The sequence below is a fragment of the Amphiura filiformis genome, chromosome 12, assembly GCF_039555335.1.
Source record: "Amphiura filiformis chromosome 12, Afil_fr2py, whole genome shotgun sequence".
Classification (NCBI taxonomy): Eukaryota; Metazoa; Echinodermata; class Ophiuroidea; order Amphilepidida; family Amphiuridae; genus Amphiura; species Amphiura filiformis.
In genome coordinates, this window is record NC_092639.1 from 28,443,391 (window position 1) to 28,465,551 (window position 22,161).

The 22,161-nt window shown below is 36.4% G+C and overlaps 1 protein-coding gene across 2 annotated transcripts in view; it reads right to left on the minus strand.

The window, feature by feature from the left end:
• Nucleotides 1-578: 578 nt before the first annotated feature.
• The window catches only part of LOC140166012 (uncharacterized), a 36,957-nt gene continuing 15,374 nt past the window's right edge, over nucleotides 579-22,161 (minus strand). Inside the window, exons 2-4 of one of the 2 annotated variants that reach the window (XR_011860798.1) lie at nucleotides 16,843-16,924; nucleotides 11,167-11,539; nucleotides 579-5,889 (exon numbers count right to left, since the gene is read on the minus strand). Coding sequence is in view for 1 of the 2 variants with exons in the window: in XM_072189382.1 (XP_072045483.1) it covers nucleotides 9,234-11,171 (1,938 nt within the window). In the remaining variant the exon portion in view is untranslated. Of the gene's footprint in view, nucleotides 5,890-9,197; nucleotides 11,540-16,842; nucleotides 16,925-22,161 lie in introns of those variants that run through there. The other variant, XM_072189382.1, reaches the window with a different exon arrangement.

Sequence of the window (22,161 nt, forward strand, 5' to 3'; positions counted from 1 at the left end):
TTAATTCGTTTTGCAAAGATATCGTGAAGTTTGAATTTCGTTCTGGTGCACAATAACGAAATTACAACGCATTGTCTATGGAGCAGTGTAATACACATGATCATGCATAACTCGCGAACGCAAAATCGGAATCAACTGAAATTTTGGGAATAGGTTTTTTTCGTGGATATCTAATGAAAATGACATAAATAGAGGATGCTAGGATCACGAAATACTCCTTTAATTAATGCCCCCTGGTAGTCATTACATAATGATTAAAAATGTTAATAAATAAATGTTGGTATTTATACAGCGCCTTTCACATGTGAACATGTACCAAAGCGCTTTACATTTATTCCGCCGTCATTAGAATATGTCAGCTGCCATACAATGCCCAAGGCATGCTCATACCTTTGGGCGGCGCTCAATGGACAGTATTCATAACAGCTCCCCATTTCACACCTGGGTGGAGAGGAGTAATCGAGATAAAGTGCCTTACTCAAGGGCACAACACGATGGCGTCGCCGGGGCTCGAACCCGCAACCTTCCGATTATGAGTCCTAGCCCGTTCCGCTCGGCCACCGTGCTCCGTAAGGTATATGTTTATAAAATAATACAAGAAAATAAATCACATCAGATTATGATCTGAGATTTTAACATTTTCATTAAAAGCCATGATGTACCCAGAAAGAAAACAAAAAATCGGAGAACTTTGCAGAAAAATTGTCAGACCTTTACGTGTGGTGTTACATGTATGTGTTCATATATATTACATGTTAATATTTACAGAAAATGTTTCATAAGCCTCTATGGACAAACAAACAATTTTTTTTTGGCCTTATTGGTAGACATGTGTGATGAACTCATGCAATCCTTAAGGCCCGTATGAGATTTACTAAATGTGGATGGTTTATAGTTCGGCAGATCCACACAGGAGCAAATCTGGCATAGGCTTAGGAACCCTAAACAGAATATTAAGATAAATTGGAGAAAAATCAACCCCATTCATAGCCAATTCTAACTTCTGCACCGTGCCTATCCTGGATCCACCCTTGATATCCCGGAGCAAATTGTGGTAATAACTAACTATTAATTCGTGTCAAGTGGTTATAGCTCAGGGGTTACCTTTCATCACTTAGGCAAGAAACATGCAGTCAACAATAAAGTCATTCACATATTTTTTTTTCTGTTTTATAGTACATCAGCATTCAATACTTTATTCACTTTATTAATTAATGCCCCCTCCCTTGATAGTCATTACATAATGATTATACAGGTATATCTTTATAAAATAATACAAGAAAATACACAAAGCAGCCTTTAGCAATCACATCAGATTATGATCTGAGATTTTAACATTTTCATTTAAAGCCATGATGTACCCAGAAAGAAAACAAAAATCGGACAACTTTGCAGACACATTTTCAGACCTAATTGTGTATGTTTGTGTTTATTGTGTTCATACATACATGTATGTTAATATTTACAGAAAATGGTCGACATTTTGCTTCAAGTTCCCAGAAAGAATAAGATTTTGGAGGCCATGGTATGATCTAATTTTCAAACCTGATCTTTTTTGCTGTGTTTGTAAACCAGGCCCTGTTTGTAAATGTTCAAACTGAACTTACACTTTTTGGAATCTAATAATTTTGGTATGTTTGTACAATCTAGTCTGCCATAGAACTCCACATTAATTAGCCAAAATAACTGTTGGGGTTTCCTTGCCCCTTACGTCCGCTTAAAATGGACATACACCCTTCTTGACACCTATTAGGCCTGCAAATATTACTTCCACAATAACAAAATTAAAATTTGATGGAAATCGTACATTATGGCTTTCAGAAATAGGCACATATTTAGTTATACATACAGCTGTGAATACAGTGTGATTCAAACTAAGGTTAACATAACCAAGTTTTTAAACCTATGGTATTGTAACTGTAACGAAATAATGTAAGTAGCATTTACCGTATGTTTTATGAACAATTTTGCAGCGACCAATCAAGAATTTTGAATGAGCATACTCTATGTACAGGGTGAGTCAAAAAAAAGTGCAATAAAGGAAAGAATCAATATTTATGTAAGAACCACGTTAAACTTGGATTGAAAAATGGATTCTTTTCTCTATTGCACTTTTTTTTTACTCACCCTATATATAGGCCTTACATTGTAGACTGGAAAAACTTCAGGTTTTCTTTAACCTAGTCTTATCAAGTGGAACAAAAACTGTGACAAACATTTACTGCAATTTTCACTTGGTGGACAGAGCTGTCAAATGTGTACTGTCAAGGACTTGCATGCTGATTGAAGGGGGATTCAAGGCTGTCAACTTTTTTGGAATTGCTTGGCATGAGATATATTTGTCAGTTTTTGCAAATTTCCCCAAAATTTTGGCGAAATCTCAAAACTTTGGCTAGATTGAGGCAAAATTAGGCTATTTTCCAAAGAAAATTTTGAAAAAAGGACCCATCCATATACCAAAATTGGCCTATACCAAAAGGCTGAAAATGCTACCCATGTTTGCAGCACATCCCCGAATGGACATTTTTTACTCTTTACTAGAATCACTGAATACGCCTTTAAGTAACTCAATTTTCAAATAAATATATATTTTTGGTCTAAATGGGTCAGATAATGCATAAACTCACACAGGTTGATAACATCAGAACAACCCTATACTTTGAGCAGATGTGTTGCATCAATATCAGCAGCAAGAATGTTGTATGATATCAATTTGTTGACCTTCCGTTGTCAAAAACCTTTTGTTAGACACATACTTCTCCATATGCTTAGTGAGATTGATCTTTGTGAAATACTTTTTGCAGTAGACACATAAATGCTCAGACTTAAGGTGAAGTTCCAGATTTTCCTTTGTAAAGCGTGTCTTGCAATACACACATAATACATGCTTGGTCTTCAGATGAATTATGAGGTCCTCTCCGAGGAAAGGCTCCTTACAGTAGACACATGTATGCTCAGACTTAAGATGAAGTTCCAGATCGCTCTTTAAGAAATACTTCCTGCAGAGAACACATAAATGCTCAGATTCAAGATGAGGTTTGAGATCTGCCTCTGTAAAGCATTTCTTACAGAGGACACATAGATGCTCAGATTTTTGATGACGTTCCAGATCTTCCTTTTTAAAATGTGTGTTGCAATACTCGCATAAAACATGCATAGACTCCTGATGAGTTATGAGATCTTCTTTTGCAAAATACTTCTTGCAGAATACACATAAATGCGACTTGAGATGAGACTTGAGATTGCTCTTTGTGAAATGCTTCCTACAATAGATACATAAATGCTCAGACTTAAGATGAAGTTGCAGATTTTCTTTTGTAACATGCGTGTTGCAATGCATACATAGTACATAGTTTACATTACATGACTTCTGATGAATTACAAGGTCTTCTTTTGAGAAAGACTCCTTGCAGTAGACACACAAATGCTCTGAATCGTGATGGCGTTTGAGATCTCTCTTTCTGAAGTACTTCTTGCAATAGACACATAAATGCTCAGATTTTTGATGAATTATCAGGTCTTCTTTTGTGAAAGACTTCCTGCAGTGGACACATAAATGCTCCGATTCCTGATGAATTATTAAGTTTTCTTTTGTGAAATACTTCTTGCAGTAGACGCATAAATGTTCAGTGTTTTTATGAAGTTCAAGATCTTCCTTCGTAAAACATGTCTTGCAATACCTACACAATACATGCACATATTTCTGATGAAGTATGAGGTCTTCTTTTGAGAAAGACTTCTTGCAGTAAGGACATAAATGCTCAGACTCTAGATGACATTGTAGATCTCTGAAATACTTCATACAGTAGACACAAAAATGTTCAGTGTTTTTATGAAGTTCAAGATCTTCCTTTGGTAAACATGTCTTGCAATACCTACACAATACATGCACATATTTCTGATGAAGTATGTGGTCTTCTTTTGAGAACAACTCTTTGCAGTAGACACATAAATGCTCGAACTCGAGATGAAGTTTTAGATCTTTCTTTGTAAAACATTTCTTGCAGTAGACACATAAATGCTCAGATTGTTTATGAAGTTTGAGATCTTCCTTTGTAAAACACGTCTTGCAATACCTACATAATACATGCTGAGACTTGAAATGAATTTTGCGGTCTTCTTTTGTGAATGACTTCTTGCAGTAGACACATAAATGTACAAGCTCAAGATGAAGTTTCAGATCCTTCTTTGTAAAGTATATCTTGCAGTAGGAACATACATGCTCAGATTGTAGATGAAGTTTGAGCTCTTCCTTTGCAAAATGTGTGTTGCAATACACACATAATACATGCTCAGACGCCTGGTGAGTTATGAGGTCTTCTTTAGTGAACGATTTCTTGCAGTACACGCATAAATGCTCAGACTTAAAGTGAACACTGAGGTCTCTTTTTGTGAAGTACTTCTTGCAGTAGGTACACAAATGATCAGAACATTGATGATGTTGCAGATCTAATTTTGTAAAATGTGTGTTGCAATACACGCATAATACATAGTTTACATTACATGACTTTTGATGAATTATGAGGTCTTCTATTGAGAAAGACTCCTTGCAGAATACACACAAATGCTCAGACTTGAGATGGTGTTTGAGATCTTTCTTTTTGAAATTCTCCTTGCAGTAGACACATAGATGCACATCATCAAGATGAAGTTTGAGATCTTCCTTTGCAAAACATGTGTTGCAATACACACATAATACATGCTCAGACATTTGATGAATCATGAGGTCTTCTTTTGCGAAGGATTTCTTGCAGTGAACACATAAATGCTCAGATTTCAAATGGAATTTGAGATCTCTCTTTGTGAAATGCTTCTTGCAGTAGACACATAAATGCACATTATCAAGATGAAGTTTGAGATCATCCTTTGAAAAACATGTCTTGCAAAACATGCACAAACCATGCACAGACTTCAAATGAATAATAAGGTCTTCTTTTGTGAAAGACTCATTGCAGTAGACACATGAATGCTCCGACTTCAGATGAAATTTCAAATCTCTCTTCTTGAAATACTTCTTGCAGTAGACACATAAATGATCAGAATTCTGATGAGGTTCCAGATCTTCCTTTGTAAAACGTATCTTGCAATACACACATAATATGTGCATGGACTCCTGATGAATAATGAGATCTTCATTGGTGAAACAGTTTAAATTGCAGTAGGAGCATGCATAAGGTAACTGAAATGAATTAGCATGTTGACTTATCTCACCACTGACACTTTTCTGACAAATGCCATGTACATCCAAGATATTTAAAACAAGATCGTCATGATTTAGAGGCAAAGAACAATTGGAATGGCTATCCATTGAATCAACATTAAGAACCTGTTCAGAAGCCAGATGATTTTGTAAATCTTGGTTGCAAAAACCTGGGTTACCATACTTGCGGGTGTGGTCGGTCTTTATCTCTGATGTTAGATGCTGGCTATTTTCTATGCTCTGCACCAACTGTGCATTAACTTTCACTCGACATCTGCTGTATTTCTTTAAAATAGACCTACTCGAGTGATGCAGTAAACTTTTATTCCAGCCACACAAGTCTTTTTGATGTCGATTTTTATGTCTCTTGAAAGCCTCAAAATTAGCGAAATGCTTTTTGCAATAAATGCATTTGAAAATTGCTAGGTACCTCATTTTGAGCTATCTTGATTCATCAGTGTGCAATGAAGCTATTCTGCTTTTCAATAGAAATTACATGTATGTCATCCTCACTGCGGTTCTGTAAATACCATACCTGTCTACTGATTTAAGTCAATAAACTCCATAGAATGCAACCCATGCTTCTTGTAGGAAGGTTACCAACCTGTATTACAATATCTTGCACGCATCAGTACTGGAACATTGTGGTTATAAATCACTTGACAGCAATTTTCATTCGAATAAGATGTCTGCAAAAGAAAAAAAATACAGTGGTTCGTAACTACAATGTCTCCCTGGATGTCATGTTGTACACAAGTATTAACATTTCCACTAGGTTTCAAGAAAATCCAAGAATGTTTTATACTAAGTTTAAACTCAGATGGCCTCCATATGACCTTGCAATTTACTTGTAAAATATGTGCTTTCAATCCATCAATCTTTATGCCAATTTTACCAAGTTTCATGACTAGAACTATAATCATGATAATTGTACCCTCAGAATGGATCTTAGTGTTTTAGTTATTTTTTACCTGGCAGTAACTCATTTTCAAAATTTCCCATTTGCACCATGGGCGATCAGTGTCAAATCATACAACATGGTATAGGTTAGAGTTACATGTACACCAGGGTTAGGGTTACACGATTTGGTACTTGACCACCCACTTTGGTCTAAGTAGTCTCAGATTGCATGTGTCAAAAGGGTGAAGCGATCCGAGCCCGGTGCAGAATAACAGTTCTCTGCAGCTCTGTGCACATTTACATTTTGATCTTCAGTATTGAAACAAAAGAATTTACAATCCAGTCCAATCACATGATGGTGACAATATAACATGGAATTTTCAACCCTGCGTCACTTTCACATGAAACATCAGAAGTGTAACACGTCCAAATTACAAGTTGCCATCATTCTGAAGAACTACAAATTACAATTGAATACATGAATACAAAACCCACCCAAGTCCATTGGAAGTGATTTTGAGAGAAAAACCTGTTTATCATTTTAATTCCTTAAGTTAGATTTACCTGCTCAATATGTAAGTTTTACGTGCAAGTGAGTGGAATAAACTGTATAAAGTATGACGATTAGCATTGCAGGAACTTTGTAGGGATCATATACAAAGACAACAACATTGGAATGAGATTACCACTAGTAAGATAATACAAAATAAAGCACACATGTATGTATAATGTTGATAAGCATTCTGCCATGTAATATAAACCACACACGTTCCTTTAGGGAACAAACCAAAAGATCGATGACGTCCTATAAACGAAACTACAATCCCCGAAATATGTCCTTGAAACGCTTTAGGCATCTTGAATGAAATCAAAAGTGTATTTTTAATGTGGATAAAAATGTTGAATATTTGGAATTAGAAGAAAGCTGTGCCATCAATTAACACTTTTCCCTTCCCCACCCCCCATCATTCAATGTTGCGACACTTTGGAGACACGCTGAACACATTTGCACGTTTCAACATTGCACGGGGAGTGGGGGACTTATTTTCCCTAAAGACGCTTTAATGTTTCAAGACATATTTCGGGGATTGTATGAGGCAATCGCTAAAATTAACATCTGATTTTAAACTTTTGGCTGTAACTTTAAAACTACTTGATAGAATTACTCCAAATTTTCAATGAATATTAGTTAATGCATAAGCTATGATGTGGGTATAAAATAAAACAACTAATTGTATCAATTTTGACTATATCGCCCTGCACTACAAGCAGGTTGCACCCATCACCTGTGTATGTCTACAATCATAGATTGAATACAATAGCGCTCTTTTCAAACATACTAATCTTACAGATGTGAGTGATCAGCATGATATAGTTCAATGCATAGGTACCGTGTGAAAAAATGCACCCCTTCCAACTGACTTGGAGATAAATAACACCCCTCTTGATTATGTTAATGCTGCAAAAATCCTTGGATATGGATTCAGAACAATCTTAAATGGGGCAAAAACACCCTTGAAATTACTTTTAAAAAGCCAACCGCAGGCTGTACACATGCTGTGCATGTTTAAAAAATTTGGTTTTAACCATCAGGAGCTTATTACGGTATACAGAGGGTACATCAGACCTCTTTTAGAGTATTGTGATTTGTGATATAGCATGGCACTCATCTTTAACTGCTCGCCAATCTAAATCACTTCAACAGCTGCAGAGAAGAGCTTGCAGGATAGTCCTGGGCAGGAATTTCACATCTTATTCTGTAGCACTGAGTGATTGTGATCTGGACTCTCTCTGTGACAGGAGGGTGGATCATTGTCTGAGGTTTGCCGAAGGGTTCTCCAATAATTCCAGAACAAATGATTTAATTCCCCCTGTCAGGGGCAGAGTCCATGGTCGCAACCTACGCAATGCTGACAAATTGTCCCAGCTTTTTGCCAGAACTTTGCACTTCCAGGGTAGCCCCATCCCATGTTTTATTAGTTTATTGAATAATTAGCGGTTTTTCATATTACCTGCCCAGGACTGTCCTGCTAACTTAATTCATTCAGCCCCCATCATTGTTTTTATATGCCATTGTGTTGACTTTTATGAAATTTTACCCCTTTTATAATATTTATTTGCATGACTTATTTACTGCTATGTGATAAATTGTGTTTTGAAATGTGTCAAGTGCAATATTGTAATTTTGATTGTTGTATAATTTATAATATCATATATTTTTGATGTGTTTTAAAATTGTAAGTTTCCATGTACATTGTAATTCAGCCTTCAAATAAAATAAACATTACTACTACAAACATTACTACTACTACAGGGTTGTTTGATTTAAATCGTGAAAAAACAACCCTGCATTTAAAGCAAAAAACCTCATATGTAAACATAAATTGTACTTCCAAGATACTAAAAGTATTCCACAGGACCTCATTGTTTCTAAAGTACTGAATGCACGCCAGCATGTGCAACTGTGTTTGTGTAACGCGGAATGGAATCCAACCCACTCGTGATTGGTAAGTATTGTATCCAAGGTCGTGCATTTGTGTTGTAGTCCCAGACAAACAAGTACCTAGGCACATAAACAACCGACTTTGCTTTGCATAGTGAACAGTGAAGTCAACACTGCATAGCAACAATTTTGGCAAAGATGCAAACAAGCAGACATGTTCACGTCAACGGAACATGTTGCATCTGATGCAGGTGATAACGGCGTAGCAACACGCAAACGAGCCAGTCTTTCTCTCCAGACATGTCCGCGGTATATCGACCACCCGACCAAAATCATCATGTACATGTAGCTTCACCTACTGCCATGGTTAGGGATGGGCACTCATAAGTCTAGGTGGTATGTCTATGCATTAATTGCATGGTTGTAGTTTGAAATATGATCGGGTTGGCTCGAGTACATCTGTTGGAAGCTGTGTTCATTCAATTGAAATTCAATAAGAAGTAAAAGTAATTAAAATGTACAACTTTAACCAGGTTTTTAAAAAAATTGCAAAACTATTTTAGGTAGCGGTATTTTTCTGGTTGAATAACAAGTACTTTAAAAAAAAGGTCTAATTTTTTGTTGTTGTTGTTGTTGTTTTTTTCAGTTCACCCGAAAATTCAATCAGGTACTCGAGTACTTAGTTACCCATTAAGTGAGAGCCTTACAATGTACACATAAATACTCAGACTTGAGATGAGGTTTAAGATCTCTCTTTTTGCAGTACAAGTTGCAGTAGACACATAAATGCTCAGACTTTAAATGAAGTTCCAGATCTTCCTTTGTAAAACGTGTGTTGCAATACACACATAATATATGCTTGGACTTCAGATGAATTATGAGGTCTTCTTTTGTAAAATGTGTCTTGCAATACAAACATGAATGTAAATGTTCAGACTTTTGATGAAGTTCGAGATCCCTCTTACCAAAAAACTTCTTGCAGTAGACACATAAATGCTCAGACTTAAGATGAAGTTCCAAATCTTCCTTTATAAAATTTGAGTTGCAATACTCGCAAAAAACATATAAATGCTCAGACTTGAGATGGTGTTTCAGATCTCTCTTTTTGAAGTACTTCTTGCAGTAGACACATAAATGCACAATATTAAGATGAAGTTTGAGATCTCCTTTTGAGAAAGACTCCTTGCAGTAGACACATATATGCTCAGACTTAAGATGAAGTTCCAGATCTTTCTTTGTAAAATGTGAATTGCAATACATGCATGACATATGCATGGATTCCTGGTGAATTACGAGGTCTTCTTTTTTTGTGAAACACTTCTTGCAGTACACACACATGACACATAAATGCTCAGACTTGAGATGAAGTTTGAGGTTTCTCTTTTTGAAATGCTTCTTGCAGTAGACACATAAATGCACATTATCAAGATGAAGTTTGAGATCTTCTTTTGAGAAAGACTTCTTGCAATGGACACACAAATGCTCAGATTTAAGATGAAGTTTCAGATCTCTCTTTGTGAAATGCTTCTTGCAGAAGACACATAAATGCACAATATTAAGATGTAATTTGAGATCATCCTTTGAAAAACATTTCTTGCAAAACATGCATAAACCATGCACAGACTTCAAATGAATGATGAGGTCTTCTTTTGTGAAAGACTCAGTGCAGTAGACACATAAATGCTCTGACTTCCGATGACATTCGAGATCTCTCTTACCAAAAAACTTCTTGCAGTAGACACATAAATGCTCAGACTTGAGATGAAGTTCTAGATCTTGCTTTGTGAAGTGCATCTTGCAAAACACACATAATACATGCTTGGTCTTCAGATGAATTACGAGGTCCTCTCCGATGAAAGACTCCTTGCAGTAGACACATAAATGCTCAGACTTAAGATGAATATCCAGATCTCTCTTTATGACATACTTATTGCAGAGGACACATTTCAAATGCTCAGATTCAAGATGAGGTTTGAGATCTTCCTCTGTGAAGTACTTCTTACACCAGACACATAGATGCTCAGAATTCTGATGAGGTTCCAGCTCTTCCTTTGTAAAACGTGTTTTGCAATACACACATAATATACTATGCTTGGACTCCTGATGATTAATGAGCTCTTCATTGGTGAAATAGTTTGAATTGCAATAGGAGCATGGATAAGGTAACTGAAATGAATTAGCAAATTGACTCATCTCACCACTGACATTTTTCTGACAAATACTTCCATGTGCATCCAAGTTACTTAAACCAAGATGGTTGTGGTTTAGAAGCAAAGAACAATGAGAATGGCTATCCATTGAATTTGTATGAACATTAAGAACCTGTTCAGAAGCCACATTACTTTGCAAGTCTTGGTAGTGAAAATCTTGGCTGCCATACTTGCAGTTGTCATTGGTCTTTATCTCTGTTAGATACTGGCTATTTTCACTGCTCTGCATCAACTGTGCATTAACTTTCACTCGACCTCTGCTGTATTTCTTAACAATAGTTCTACTTGAGTGATGCAGCAAACTTTTATTCCAGCTACAGAAGTATTTTTGATGTCGGTTTTTATGTCTCTGGAAAGCCTCAAAATGAGCAAAATGTTTTTTGCAATAAATGCATTTGAAAATTGATAGGTACCTCATTTTGAGCTATCTTGATTCATCAGTATGCCATGAAGCTATTTTCCTTTTCAGTAGCAATTACATGTACGTCATGCTTACTGTGTTTCTGTATATATCATACCAGTCTCCTCTTGATGTCAATAAACTCCCTGGGCCTCAAGGAAGAACAGATGATTAATTGTGTTTTCAACTGATTGAGTGTCCCAGGTTAAAGAAGAAATAAAACAAACAAACAAACAAACTCCATGGAATGCAGCTCAGTGATGCCGGGAGCTGATGCTTCTATGGTTCTTGTAGGTAGGTTACCAACTTGTGTTACATCTTGCACGCATCAGTACTGGAACATTGTGGTTATAGATCACTTGACAGCCGTTTTCATTCAAAGATGTCTGCAATTTAAGAAAAAAATACAGAGGCTCGTAACTGCAATGTCTCCCCGACTGACATGTTGTACACAATTATTAACATTTCTACTAGGTTTCAAGAAAATCCAATCTTTACTAAGTTAATCCTCAGATGGCCTTCATATGACCTTACAATTCCCTTGCAAAATATTGGCTTTCAATCCATCAATCTGTATGTGTCTCTGAACTCTGACCTTTACATGACCATTAAACAAAATTGACTGACCAATTTTACCAAGTTTCATGACTAGAACTATAATGGATCTTGTTTGTAGGCTTATGTGTTTTAGTCGTAACCATCATTTTGGAACTCCGCCGCTATGAATAAAATGCAACATGATGAGCATGATGACAGAACTTTGCTGTTACTAAAATTAGCAAAGTTTGAACATATACAGTATACACTGTAATTTTTATATATACTTTGCACAGATCATGCTGCATCAATGGCAAGAATGTTGTATGATATCAATTTGGTGACCTTCTGTTGTTAAATATCTTTTGGAGGACACATATATCTCCCTATGCTTAGTGAGATCACTCTTTGTGAATTAAATGCTTCTTGCAGTAGACACATAAATGTTCTAACGTCAGATGAAGTTCTAGATCTTCATTTTGTAAAATATATGTTGGAATACCTACATACTATATTAGACTCGAGATGAATTACGAGGTCTTTTTTAAATAGAATAGATTTTTTGCAGAATCCACATTTTTTTTAAATACATGAAATTTCAGATCTCTAATGCTTATTTTGATGAAGTTTGGAGTCTTCCATGGTATAACCTTTGTTGCAATACACACATATAAATGCTCAGATTTCTGATGAATAATGAGGTCTTCTTTTAATCTTTTGTGAATGACGCCCATAGAATATACATAAATGCTCAGACTTAAGATGAAAATGGAGATATCACTTGCTGAAATACTTGTTGCAGAACACGCATAATGCTCAGACTTGAGATGACATCTGAGATACGAGTGACTCTTCCCTTCATTCCTGTCACAGAAGTGTTTTTGATGTCAGTCTTTTTGTTTTTTGAAAGCCTCAAAGTGAGCAACGTTTTCTGCAATAAGTGCATTTGAAAATGCTACAAATGTATATAGGTACCTCATTTTGAGCTATTATTGATACTTGTATGATGTCCATCTTGGGATACAAGTGCCTCTTTGGTCTTCAAAAGAATTAAATGAATTTTAATACAACTCTAACGGTAAAAGTGTAAGACTTTCGCATTTTCATTGCAATTTAGCCTAATATATGTGACCTCTCGGCACAACTGAGCCCGGATATCGCCAGTGCCACTATTGAGATATGCTCCATCGAACTTAACAATAAACAATAGGAAACAAAGGATTTATTGACTGTTTTATTGATTTTTCACTACTTAAATGTCAAGTACTACTACTATAGACATGATATACATCATTTGAAAGCTAATTTCAAGCAGAATATTTTGGTTGAATATCTCAAAAATGATGATTGGCAACATCAGGGCTCAGTTGTGCCGAGGGGTCACATATATGTAAAGAATGTGTGACTCAATCCAGTCCACTCAGACTAAAGTTATATTATATTGTTTCAGAGTTGAGTTATTATTAGGTTTATATGAAGAAGTTTTTGATAGATGCCTCAATTGTTTCAGGAGAGGGGGCATTCTATATCCTTGCCCCTGCACACCACATACAACCCCTAGCTATGCCATTGGCTCACATAGACATCTTCAGCAACTTTCAAAGTACACATCTAATCATCAAGTATCAAAGTCAGATTTTTTGTTCTTTGTTTCAATTAAAGGGGCATTTCGTGATCCACAGCCTCATCCCCCACTTTTCCCAAAAAAAGTCGAGATGTTTACACCACTGGATACCTCTGGCTACATAATGTTTATGTACCAAATATTTCTTGCAGATTAATTCGTTTAGCAAAAATATCGTTAAATTTGAATTTCGTTCTGGTGCACCAGAACGAAATTACAACACATTGTCTATGGAGCAGTGTAATACACATAATCATGCATAACTCGCAAACGCAAAATCGGAATCAACTGAAATTTTGGAAATAAGCTTTTTTTGTGGATATCTACTGAAAAATGTCATAAAAAGAGGATGCTAGGATCACGAAATCCTCCTTTAAGTCTTTTATAGTGCAAATGCATGTTTCAACATGCATTTGCACTATAAAAGACTTAATTGAAACACAATCAAGGACCATTACCATTTATAGTCAAAAAATTCTGCACACTTGCCAAGGTACAGAATTTGCATCAATCAGAAATACAAATCGCCTGATCTTTGCTACACATGGGCAAAAGAAACAATCGGTCAACAATACTGAGCAAAACATTCAGCATCAATGTTACAAATAAAGGTGCAATTCTACTTGCTAAAATCAGAAGAAGGTTAACAATTTGATATTTAATGAAAATATACGTGCAAAATATTAAATGTTTACAAACAACAGCTTGGAAATATATTGTTTGATGGTTTGATCTTTTGAGAGAAGTAATTCATTCATTTATTGTTTTTAATTAGTTAATATCAGGAAATGTGATGATATATATACAGAGCTGTAAGCCACACTTGTATAACCACACAAAAGATACTATATATGCTAAGATTCTTCAATATCCATTGACTATGGAGGTTTGACTAAATCTCCATAGTCATGGATATTGAAGAATCTTGGTGCTTTGGTCCGTCAAAAGCTTCTGGAAACATGTTTTCAATACAGTGGTCTACCAGAGTACATAAACTTTAATTAAGACATTTCTCTGTAAACATTATTTGGGCGAAAGTTCTTATGATAATATTATTAGTATTATGTTTACACTGCAAAAATTGCTGTGTAGCATGTGGAGCATTTTGGTCTGCTACACCAGTTTTAAAACGGAACGCTGAACTTGCATATATGTTAGTTGAACAGTCATTACTTTTACTATTTGTGACTCCTCGGCACAACTGAGCCCTGAAGTCGCCAATCATCATTTTTGAGATATTCAACCAAAATATTCTGCTTGAAATTAGGTTTAAAATGATGTACAAATGTATATCATGTCTATAGTATTTGACATTTAAGTAGTGAAAAATCAATAAAACGGTCAATAAATCCTTTGTTTCCTATTGTTTATTGTTAAGTTCGATGGAGCATATCTCAATAGTGGCACTGGCGACATCCGGGCTCAGTTGTGCCGAGGGTCACATTTAATTTAAAATAATAATTGATGAAGTTAGTCTTTTTTACTTATTTCGGTATCACATTAACAGTGTACATGGAAAACCTCTCTCTAAAACGAATGCGGAAATGGTTCTATAGTAGTTGTTTAAAAAATTGACTTGTGGTTGGTACAGCCACACATAACACTACAGGTAGAGGTACTAGAATCAAGATTTAATCTACAATGTAATTACAGCCACTGATTATCAAACACATGTTAATTCAAATGGATTCAGAATCAGATTATGCATAAATAAATGTTATATACTTTTAGCTATTTAAGTTTGAACTGACACCAAGTTTGAGCATTAAGTGTGTGATAATATTGGATCCTACACATAATAATGATGAAATTGGATGCTTTACGCTCAATATTTATTGGTCTCGCTATGAGTTTTCAAATACTGGACTCGACTACATCTCGTCCAATATTTTAAAACTTATAGCGAGACCAATAAATATGGGCTCAATCGATCCAATTTTATATCATAGAACAATCTCATACTTTGTACAGAGCATGCTGCATTAATATCAATGGCAAGAATGTTGTATGATATCAATTTGGTGACCTTCTGTTGTCAAATATCTTTTACTGGACACATACATGTTCTTATGCAAATCAAGACCAGTCTTTGTGAAATACTTCTTGCAGCAGACACAAAAATGCTCAGACTCTTGATGACTCACAACAAGGTCTTCTTTTGAGAAAGACTCATTGCAGTAGACACATAAAAAATGCTCAGACTTAAGATGAAATTCCAGATCTTCCTTCGTAAAATGTGTGTTGCAATACACACATAATACATGCATAGCCTTCTGATGAATTATGAGGTCTAATTCTTTTGTGAAATACTCCTTGCAGTTAACACATAAATGCTCAGACTTGATATGTACTTTGAGATCTCTCTTTGTGAAGTAATTCTCCGGCAGTAGACACATAAATGCTCAGATTGTTGATGAAGTTTGAGCTCTTCTTTTTCAAAATGTTTCTTGCAATACCTACATAAATGCTCATTTTTATGAATTATGAGGTCTTCTTTTGTGAAAGACTTCATGCAATGGACACATAAATGCTCAGACTTGATATGTCCTTTGAGATCTCTCTTTGAGAAGTACTTATGGCAGTAGACACATAAATGCACAATATTGAGATGAATTTCCAGCTCCTGCTTTGTAAAACCTGTCTTGCAAAAGTTGCAATGCATGCATACACCAGACTCCTGATGAATTACAAGGTCTTCTTTTGTGAAAGACTTCATGCAATGGACACATAAATGCTCAGACTTGATATGTACTTTGAGATCTCTCTTTGAGAAGTACTTCTTGCAGAAGACACATAAATGCTCAGATTTTTGATGAAGTTTTAGATCTCTGTTTTTGATGTACTTCTGGCAGTATACACAAAAATGATGAATTACGAAGTCTTCTTTTGAGAAAGACTTATTGCAGTAGACACATAAATGCTCTGAATTGAGATGAAGTTTGAGATCTCTCTTTGTGAAGTACTTCTCGCAGTAGACACATAAATGCTCAAATTTTTGATGAAGTTTGAGTTTTTCCTTTGTAAATCCAGTGTTGCTATAGTCGCAGCAATACACATATAAATGCTCAGATTCCTGATGGATAATGAGGCTTTCTTTTGTGAAAGATTTATTGCAAAATATACACAAAAGCCGATCAACTTTAAGATGAAGTTCGAGGTCACTCTTTGTGAAATATTTCTTGCAATAGACACGTTCTCTGTTATACTTCTTAAACACAGACCTACTTGAGTGACACAAACTTTTATTCCTGCCGTAAATGCGTTTTAGATGTCGGCGTCCATGTCTTTTGAAAGCCTCAAAATGACCAAACCATTTTTTGCAATAAGTACATTTGAAAATGCTTAGGTACCTCATTTTGAAATGCCCAACTTGAGTATATTGTTTTTAGTATTGCAGCTATTCTGTTTTTCAATCAGGAGTACGCAATCAATCCTTTGTATGAAACTACTGTTTTGTAAACACCACAACTGTCTTCTCTCAGTCGTTATGCCATTACATTAGGGACGGTATACAGCATCTTGGCTTACCAAATTGTGTTTTAACTACAATGTTGTGACGCATTAGCACTGGAACATATGGTGGTCAGTCATTTCCATTCAAAGCAAATGTCTGTAAAAGAACCATACACAAGAAACATGCAGAAAAGTTAATGTAAACTGGCTTTTACATCGCACGACTTATGATGACTATAAAATCATCGATTAACACATTGACAGTGAATGGGAAATTGTGCGCCAACATTCTACATATTTTGGACAATAACTTGGCTTCTGAGCTCCACATCAAGCTGAAAATGGTGGCAATACCCATGTTTATGATGTCAAGGATTACAATGAAGGCATATATATACATGGTTATACGTCATTTCGTTTGATGTGTGCAAAATTTCCGACAGGTTTTGTGATTGGTTGTATTTAACCATTTATCGGGATCATACAAATGTAACCCAATCAATGAACGCGACAGCCTTTTTGGGTATAAATGTAGATCTGACCATGAAAAGCAAAGTACCGGTACGACTAACCTGATTGCTTCAAAAAACTATTTTGACAATTGCTAAGCCAGTCAGCATGCTCGATTCATAACAACCATGTGGAGGTGATTTCCCAGTGGTGATTCAGCGATCGAGTATAAATTCAGCTTGACAACTCATCTTGCAGCTGCAAGGACAATACACGGAGACAATCACTGATGACACTACAACAATGCATTAAATGGCTTGTTTATGACATGCATCGGGTGGATTTTTCTTCATCAATGATGCTAGCAATGACCAGTTTTTTGCGGGCACTTTGGGTGCGTTCTCACTATGCCTGTTTGATACCAGGACATGGACTCGATCCTACGTACATCGAGTCCACTTCCAAGCATAGTGAGAACGCGAAATAAGTGGTCTCGATCCTACATCCAGGATGTAGCATCGAGACCACTTCATTGCAGTGTTGCCAAAACTTTTCAGCATCTGCAGCATTGACTCGCAAGGCCATGGTAAAGGATTCTCAAGTAGCCCAATTTTTTAAGGGCTTCCAAAAGCGCCCAATACCGGATATTTGGGCGGATTTACCCGAATTTAGAACACAAAACACCCAATTGGGCGGAAAAGCACTTGACTTAACTTCCGGTACTTACTGGGAAGTTACTGACCAATCAATAAATGGTCACAAAACTCATGCAATTTGGAGCTTCAGAATCTCAAAACCTTTATAAATCCGCTAAATTGAAAGGAAAATACATTAAATTACTGCCGCAGCCTGAGACTGGCAAAAGTAGCCCAATTTAATTTGATGGCCATCATTGTACTATTAGGCCTATACAATATAGGCCTACATGTCTACATTATATAATTTTGCATAAAATTTAAACATGCATTTTCAACTTAAAAATTCATAGATGGTATTATAGAACAAATTTATACAGGCTTTATTTATTTCATGTAATTTACAACATTTATTTTTTATGCGGAAAAGTCGAGGGGAAAGTGGCTATCGAGATGCTTGCCGCAGCTCAGTTTGATGAGTAGCTAGGTGAGTTCAAATTTGCCATCAAACTGCATCATTTTATATATCAAATTAAAGCCCTTGAGTAAAGAAAGCCAAAACTGAAAACCTTTTTTGTCATAGCACTTTCCGTAGCAAAGTTACATCTTGTCAAAGATTGACTTTCATCAAAAAGATTCTGCTAGCAAAATTCCCCGAAACAGCATTTTGGTGGTGTTTTTAGATCTTAGTCTCATGATGATAGCAGCTTTTTTTAATGGAACTGCTATCAAAATCCCTCTTAAATTCCATGTGCGATTGTCTTGTCACCATAAAAATTATTTGGGTCAAGTGAAGTATAGAAAACACATTTATGTAGGTTTCCTTGACCAGCCTGTCCGATCTGTTATTTTAAATTGCTATGTAAATATGTATTGTGTTTGGGCCCCGGTCTAGGCGAATTTGGCTAAAGTGTTAACTTACACCCATCGAATGTGTGTCATCAGCCCTCAGATCGGCCCTCAGACACACACATACAGGCATAGAGCTCTGCAGTAGCATGTTTTGTTGACATTTTGTGTAATGTTTACATCCATGACAGTTCTAATACCATCAACAAACAACTCAAATACAAAGGATGTCAGTTGGCAATCTTAATGTTATGCAATCAAGTTTACAACACTATCACTCTTACAAGTTACAATGAGCAGAAAGTCACTGAGTCATGCAATTCAAGTACCAATATTGATTACCTGAAGTGGCCTACTGCAAATGACCAGATATAACCTTTCTGATTTTCTTGTTATTTTGCAATAAAATAACCATGTTTTGGTATGAAATTGAGCAAATTGAATTAATTGTCATGTCAATTTGGAGTTATTAGGCCCAGAGGCAACTAAAACTGATATGAGGTAAGTTTTATATGTTTGGAATCTGTATTGCCTATTCTGAAGGAATGATTGCCATGTAAACAAACCATCCCTTGGCCCATATGGACATGGTGTACTACTTTTCAGTACCCTGTTATCCATGGGTGACTGTAGGAATCCATGGATTCGATCCATCGATCCATGTTAGTGGGGATTATGCACTTTCAGTTTCCCACACGTTTGAACGGGAATTGGATTGCATACTTTTTCGATGTCTAGTGAGCAAATTTCTTCAATATTTTGAGAAAATGATGTCAAATTTTCTATTCTATTGTTTGGTAATAATGTCTTTTGCCAATAGTATGTTTAAAGTTGTAATTTTGTCATCAAACTGCATCATTTTATATATCAAATTAAAGCCCTTGAGTAAAGAAAGCCAAAACTGAAAATCTTTTTGTCATAGCACTTTCCGTAGCAAAGTTACATCTTGTCAAAGATTGACTTTCATCAAAAAGATTCTGCTAGAAAAATTCCCCGAAACAGCATTTTGGTGGTGTTTTTAGATCTTAGTCTCTTCTTCTTCTTGGTTGAGTCGGTAGATACAGATTATTAGCTGCAGTTCACCAACTTTTTGGGTCATGGTCGCGGATATATGGTGCGTGTCTGACGGTGTCTCTATCTAATTGTTCTGTTTGGTTGCACTGTTGAGCCGGTTCTTGAAGCTGTCAATTGTGCTTGCCTTGATTGTTTCTTCCCCTGTTGCGTTCCACTCCCTAATTGATCTTGGAAAATAGCTGTACTTGTATGTGTTGAGTCTTGCATAAATTGGTTTATAATTGCTGCTGTTCTTCTTCCTGGTTCTTGTTTCTTTTATCAGCTCCATATGGTCGTTCTTGTTTATGCCCACCATGTTGTTTGTAATCTTATACATCATTGCTAGTCTTGCTTGTTTCCTTCTATCTTCCAATAAATCCCATCCTAACTCCTGTATCATCTTGGTCACACTACTTCTTTGCTTGAAGTCCCCCATGCAAAATCTGGCAGCCTTACGCTGCACGGCTTCAAGTTGATTTATTGCTCCATCCTGGTATGGCCCCCAGACTGTGCTTGCATATTCGAGTATTGGTCGCACTAAAGCCATATATGCAGTTTCTTTAACTTCCTTGGTGCAGAACCATAGGTTTCTTCTGAGACAACCAAGCACCCTGTTTGCTTTAGAGATTGTGTTTTTCCTCTGTGTATTCCAATTGAGCTTGTTATCAATTTCTATTCCCAGGTATGGGTGCGATGACACTTCTTGCAGTTTTTACTGAAAAAAAGTATAATCCATATCCGGAGGTTGCATCTTGTTGCTAATTTTCATTATGTAGCATTTTGCTGCGTTAAAGGACATTCCCCATCTATTCTGCCATTCTTCAAGCTTTCTCAAGTCATCTTGAAGAGTTTGAAGGTCCTGCTGTGTTTTTGCTGCTGTGTAGATGACACAGTCATCCGCGAACATTCTTGCCTTGTTTGCAAGGTTATCTGGAAGATCATTTATATAGATCAAAAAATCCAGTGGTCCTGTGACTGTACCTTGTGGTACGCTGGAAGTAACTTGCTTGGTTTCAGATGTGATCCCATCGCAAACAACTCTTTGTGTTCTTTCTGTTAAAAAGTGACGAATCCATTTTTGTAGATTCCCTCGATTCCGTAGAAATCTAACTTACTAAGCAGACGTTCGTGCGGCACTTTATCGAATGCCTTTTCGAAATCTAGAATAGCCATGTGTACAGTTTCTCCCTCTTCCATACTTTTTGTCAGGTCATTCAATGTCAGTATTAACTGGGTCTCTGTTGAATGCTTGGCCCGAAAACCATGCTGGTTATCAACTAGAATATTATGCTCTTCCAGATGATCCATGATGTGCGAATGCACTATGTGCTCTAATATTTTGCACACAACACTTGTTAAGGAGACAGGTCTATAGTTACTTGGTTTAGCCCTGTCACCTTTTTTTAAATATAGGACATATGTCTGCCTGTCTCCACTGTGTTGGAAGAAAACCCTCATCTATAGACTGCTGAAATAATTTGGTGAGAACCGGAGCCAGTTGCTCTGCCATCATTCTCAACATCCACGGGAATATTCCATCTGGACCCGGAGCTTTATTTGGTTTGAGTTTCAGCAGTTGCTTCTTGACTCCTTCCTCATGAATGACCAAATTTGGGATATTTGTTATGTTGCTTTCCCCAAGTGACGGGATGTGACTTTTATCCTCTTGCGTGAATACACTGCAGAACTGGTTGTTGAGTGCTTCCGCCTTTTCCTTGCTGTCTGTTAAAAGTTTGTTGTCAACCTTCAGGTCTGCCACTCCATTATCTTCTTTCCTCAAACTTTTTATGAAAGTCCAGAAAGCCTTAGGATCTTCCTTGACCGCTGACCCCAGATCATTATTGATATACTCCCATCTTGTCTTATTGAGGGCTCTTCTACATTCCTTTTGTACTCCCTGTATGTCTCCCAATCTTTTGCTTGGCCACCTTGCTTTGCCTTGTTGTACAGCCTCTGTTTCCTTCTTGTTCTTCTCCGACTCTTTCTGTCAAACCATGGTAGGTCATTTCTTGTTGATTTCACTTTAGTAGGAACATTTTCTTCCACCGTTCTTTTGATTTCCTTTTCAAGATGATTCCATTTGTCCAGCACATTCAAGTCATCAAGTTCAAGTCTGCAAAGATCTTTTGGTATTCTCCCATTTCTTGTCTGATCTTCTCTTCATTGGCTTTTTTCCTGATGTAAATTCTTCTTCTGGGTTGTTTGGGCCGTTTAATAACCAGGTTCAGAACAGTGCTTACCATGTCATGATCTCCCACGCCAGGTTCCACTTTGGTGTGATTGACAATGTTGGTATTATTTGTGAAAACTAAGTCTAGGATGCTGTCTCCCCTAGTTGGTTCTGTAACCATCTGCTGCATATTGTATTGCACTGACAGATCCAACAACTTCTCTGCAGCTGCTTTAG